Source organism: Solanum stenotomum, unplaced genomic scaffold, assembly GCF_019186545.1.
Source record: "Solanum stenotomum isolate F172 unplaced genomic scaffold, ASM1918654v1 scaffold26061, whole genome shotgun sequence".
Classification (NCBI taxonomy): Eukaryota; Viridiplantae; Streptophyta; class Magnoliopsida; order Solanales; family Solanaceae; genus Solanum; species Solanum stenotomum.
The window spans coordinates 1-5,459 of NW_026028863.1; the positions used below are offsets into that span (position 1 = coordinate 1).

Here is a 5,459-nt window from a genome sequence, read left to right on the forward strand (position 1 = left end):
TCTTAAATATCAAAAACTGCAAAAGACTAAAGAAGCTGCCCAGAGAGATTTGCAAGCTAAAAGTTCTTAAAACCTTCATAATATCTGGTTGCTCAAATCTTGTAGAGTTGCCCAGAGACTTGTGGAGGATGCAATCCTTGGAAGTGTTTCTTGCCAATGAAATCCCAATGAGTCAATTACCCTCTAAGAGAAAACAGAACCCAATATGGCATGCACTTATCCGGTCTTGGGTTCCAAATCCGAAAAAAGTTCTAGACCTTCCATGGGTTTCTTTACCAAAGTCTTTGGTTAAAATAAGTCTATCTGGGTGCAACCTATCTGAAGTTGATTTTCCCAGGGACTTCAGTAATTTAATGTCGTTGCAGAACCTAGACCTCAGTAAAAATCCAATCAGTTGTCTTCCAGATTGCATCAGAACTCTTTCCAGGCTCAATAATCTTGAATTAGCTTCTTGTACGATGCTTAAATTTCTCATAGACCTACCTCGTGTCCACAATTTGGGGCTGGGATACTGCACTTCCCTAGAAAGAGTAACATATCTATCAGTAGGGTGTCGGGCAAAAGTTTACCATTTAAATGGCTGTAAAGAACTCACTGATATGGAGGGAAGCTATAAGTTGGAATCCATGGGAGGAGTTGAGAAAACAATGAAGTCGTTGGAATTAAGCATGTGGGATTCTGTCGGAAGCTTTGAAGTGAAATTGTATAACAATTCAACTCATACAGAAAGTAGAGGACCAGTAAAGGTATTTTCTCCTCTTCCATTCCCCCCTCCCACCCCCAAAGAAGGGGTTGACGGATCTACTGTCATTTGTGTGGTCAAACTTCTTCATGTAACAGCTGTACCTGTTGGTTCCTTTTTTGTTTTTATTTTGTCATTTTTAATGAGATTCTTCATGACACAGGTATTGTTTGAAAGCGGAATGATCAGCATATATCTTCCAGGGAGCATGGTTCCTGATTGGTTTTGTTACAAGAGTGCTGGATCAACTCTATCTTTCACCGTCCCTTCATCTCCTGATCTCAAGATCCAGGGCATAACTGTGTGCTCAGTGTACACAATTGACTGGAAAGTCTGGATTGAGGGTATCCAGTTTTATTTGATAATCCATAATGAGCAGAAGAATGTGAAACTGATTTATAGCCCGACTTGCTATGGTCTTCCTGAAGCCCAAAACGAAATGTTATGGTTCACCCATTGGATATTTCTGAGTCAGCTGGATGCTGGTGACACCTTGAATGTCTCAGTTGTTACTATGGAGGGTTTTAGCATCAAGGAAATTGGTATTCACTTAATGCATGGAGAGCAAGTAGACATGGTTTTGAACTCAAACAGTCAAGAAATGCAGCGAGATTATCCTTATCAGGGGATGATGCCTGCCAAACGTCAAGGGCTTGTAGATTTATACTGCTATGGCCATATGGGGATTGGATTGGACTTCATTTTGCCCTACATACCATGAGATCCATGAATGGGAATACATATACCTGCTAAAATCTTTGGAGGAGTCGGATGCAAAATATGATATCTTAGCCATCGTCTCCCCAAGTATCTTCTTTTTTCTTCCTTCATTTGAAATTTCATTTTTCTAGAAAGAACTATTTATGTGGAATTTGGGTGACAATCAATACTTCTATCGTCATCTTATTCATAATTATATTTTATGATAGACATTTCTCTAATTTTGAAGAAATATGTTCTGAAATACTCTATTAAGAATATTGTCTTGTGTTCTCGAGAAAGCTGCTTCCTTCAAAATTCGTGTAGTTTATATTGAAGACATACTTGGCAATTGTAGTTTTTCCTATCCCACCCATACCACAAACTTCAGCTACACTAACTGTATCAGTCCTATTTTTCAACCACAGATTAAGGTCTTTAACCCGAGAATCTATTCCAATGAGATGGGGTGCAATACATACAACTGAATGATTTATTTTCTCTTCAATTACTTTGATGATCTTCTCAATAAACTGTGTCTTGTTCCTACAAGAGCAGCACACAAGGACCAGACATTAGAAGGTAGAATCACAAACTTGTCATCCGAAAACAGGAACATTTAATCAAAGTATAATTGAAGACACAGTACATGGGCTGCTACACATAAATCTTGGGTAATAATGGAGCTTACCTTTCAGTTTACCCCTGTAAAGTCATCCCCCCAAGAGTAGAAACTTCTTTGAGTGCTTTCCTCCACCCTTCGATCTGCTTAGCCCATGTGTAACACCCCAGAAATTTCGCAGTTTGAACTAGAGCCTAAACGTAGTGTCAATGAGGTATAAAATGAATTCCCCTAAGTTAGTAGACCATCTAGGTGTGCTATGGTGGTCTATGAGTTAAGGCCTAAGGGAGGAGTGCCAAACAAAAGGGGCAAGCCAAGGCCTAAGGCCAAGGCTGCCCCAAATTAACTAGGTTTTATGTTTTTCATATTATAATTTATGTCCACTTGCGGGAAAACTCCTTGCCGAGGGCCTGTGCACCCCCGGGATTAGTCGGGGCTCAAAGAGACTCGGACACCCGGTGCAAATAAAAAAAAAAAAAAAAAAAAATTTATGTCCAGTTATATTAGCTTTGGTTTTGAAAGTAGTTTTTAAGTATTATTTATCGATATACTTGGAAAGTCTTATGCCAATATTTCTGATCTGTTCATACATGAAAAACATATATAGTTGCACCAGTATCTTAACTCAAATTAATCTTATAAATAAGATATATATGTTCGGAGAAAAGTATTGAGCCAATATGCTTAATCAATATGTTGATAAGCCAGTTTTAATATGTATGAAGAAGTTCTATTTTGGAAAGAAAATTTTAAAATAATATTAGAAATACAATAATAAAATTATTCATCAAATTAAAAATACTGATAGAGTCAAAATTGTAGTTTATAAGTTATTTAGATATTTATATTTACTCAAATATATAATCATACCGACGTCCATATGAGTATAGATGGTAAAATTAGTACATTAATATATAATTTGTCCAATTCATTTAAGTTAACCGCTTATTTATTAGTATAATTCATTTAAAATTCAATTCATTTTAGATAATTAAAAATTAGATTGATATGTAGTTAAATTGACTTATAAGTAGTATTAATGTATTTTCAGAAAAATATGAGAAATTTATATTGAGGTTAGTGTAGTGAAAAAGAGAGTTGAGACAAAAAAAATATTCTAAGTCTTCAACTATATTTACTATACAAAAGAAAATATTTATATGTTGAAGGAAAATGTTCTTATGTGAAGCTTTGGACTCTTCAACTAAATCCGGAGTTGCTTGAGTTGTACGACGTTGTTGGGCTGTTGTATCCTGGATGGGACAAATCAAGAATATTATTGCTAGATTGATGTAGATTATGCTGCAGTGAACTTGAATCTCCTTAAAGAGAGCAAGATATCCCGCCTCAGCTTAAATATTTGTTTATTCATTTTTGTCATTTTATTTCAATAGTAATTTATTGTATTTTGTGGTATATTACACCAACACAAATAATGTGGGACTTTCCAGCGCGAATCCGGATTTAGTCGAGTTTCAGGCTTCAATATGGATACCGAACACTAAATGGAAAGCCAAAAAAAAAATTGAAATAACCCGTGAGTCTATTTTGACCCATATAGAGAGAAGGCCCAAAATAATCCCTCATCTTTGGGTTAAGACTCAAAGTCATCCTTGAGTTTTCACATGAAACATTAATACTCCCTCATGTTTATAATATTGGTGCACTTTTAGTCTTCTTCTCACAATCTCTCACATGGAGTCATTATTTCTACTAAATATATAAAATGACGATTAAACATTCCATACATAAATTACGGATAAAATCAATGTTAAAAAATGAGCAAAATTTTGAAAAAAGACCAAAAGTGCACCAATATTACAAATATGACTATTAATATTTTATGTGAAAACTCACATATGACGTTGAATCTTAACAAAAAAAATAAGGGATTATTTTGGGCCTTTTTCTTGTCTGAGGATGCCAACAGTTATATGGGTGACCTCAAATTGTATTAGGTCCAGACGGAAAAATCAGAAATCGTCGGAAGCCATGGATTGTCACTTTGCAGCAACAACAGAAATGGCGATTCTATCATATTTCAGGGTATGTATGTATGTATAGAATAATCAGGGTTTCTTCTTACACCATTATGCGACCAATCTTCGAATCATCCTTTCTTTTTTTTAAATGATAATCGGTGAGTTGTTGAAATAATCTTATTTGTTTCATTATGCCAACCAAAATGCATAATTTAACATGGAGTGCAATTTTCTTAATTCTGTTTTATTTATTATGTAGCATTAGATGGTCTTTGCAGAAAGAATATTGGCCGGTGCAACTAATGAGTCCATATTTTTGTAGATTTCTGAATAAACTAATCAACAGGATTAGTTAATTAAGCAGTTGGCCCCTTTTATCTTTTTTTTAATCAATCTGCATAGATTCCTGGACCACATTTGGTTAATTTAATTCATTATTAGTGGTAAAGACAGAAGTTAGTGAACGTTGAGTCAGAATTTGGACTTGTGTTCATTGATCCAAGGCTTAAATAAATAATCAGCTTATTAATTTATTACTCCCTCTGTCCCTAATTACTTGTCCACTTTTAAATTGACACACCTATTAAGAAACTAATTAATGACATAGTGAGTTTATCATTTTACCACTATTAATTATGTAGTGGATGAAAAGTTCTACATTATTCAAAATAATTAGTCATTTAATTGATGGTATAATAGGTAAAAAGAATTTGTCCTTTCTTGATTTGTCAAAATGAATAAGTAATTAGGGACAGAGGGAGTAGCAGATAAGAGAACTAGCCTAATACTAGTTTTCTCTAGTCTGCATTTTTCTTGTCCTTGTGTCATATATTGGCTTTTAAAGCATTGTGTAATTGTGTATCCTCACTGGGAGAATTGATTGGTCAACTTGATCTGATGGGTTCTGAAAGAAGACCACAAACATCTTCCTCTTTTGTTTCTCCATCCATTTATCATGTGTTCTTGAGTTTCAGGGGTGAAGACACCCGCAAGACTTTTACTGACACTCTTTATGCAGCTTTGGTAGGTGCAGGGTGGCGTACGTTTAAGGATGATAATGAGATTGAGAGAGGGGAAAATATTAAGACAGAATTAGAGAATGCAATTATAAATTCGAGGAGTTCAATAATTATCCTCTCGAAGAACTATGTTACTTCAACATGGTGCCTTGATGAGCTTGTCAAAATCCTTGAACATAAGAGGACAAAAGGGCATGCAATTCTTCCTGTCTTCTACCATGTGGATCCTTCTGAAGTTAGAGATCAGAAAAAGAGTTTTGCAGAAGCATTTACGAGATATGAGAGGCAAATTGAAGCTGAAAGTGATGAAGGAAAGAGGGAGTGGATGGATAAGGTCCAAAAATGGAGAGCAGCTCTTGGAGAGGTTGCAGATTTGGGTGGTGTTCTAGTAAACA

General features: G+C 35.2%; 1 protein-coding gene and 1 long non-coding RNA gene across 2 annotated transcripts; both read left to right on the forward strand.

Moving 5' to 3' along the window:
* The first annotated feature begins 6 nt into the window (after positions 1–6).
* On the forward strand, positions 7–1,666 carry LOC125851469 (disease resistance-like protein DSC1). The gene is made up of 2 exons (XM_049531257.1): positions 7–746; positions 906–1,666. The coding sequence occupies exons 1-2, from the start codon at positions 129–131 to the stop codon at positions 1,461–1,463; spliced, it is 1,176 nt and encodes a 391-aa protein (XP_049387214.1). The 5' UTR covers positions 7–128; the 3' UTR covers positions 1,464–1,666.
* A 2,339-nt stretch (positions 1,667–4,005) lies between these two features.
* Positions 4,006–5,444, forward strand: LOC125851471 (uncharacterized). The gene is made up of 2 exons (XR_007444912.1): positions 4,006–4,109; positions 5,064–5,444. It is a non-coding gene; the product is annotated as an uncharacterized LOC125851471 (long non-coding RNA).
* The last annotated feature ends 15 nt before the right edge of the window (positions 5,445–5,459 follow it).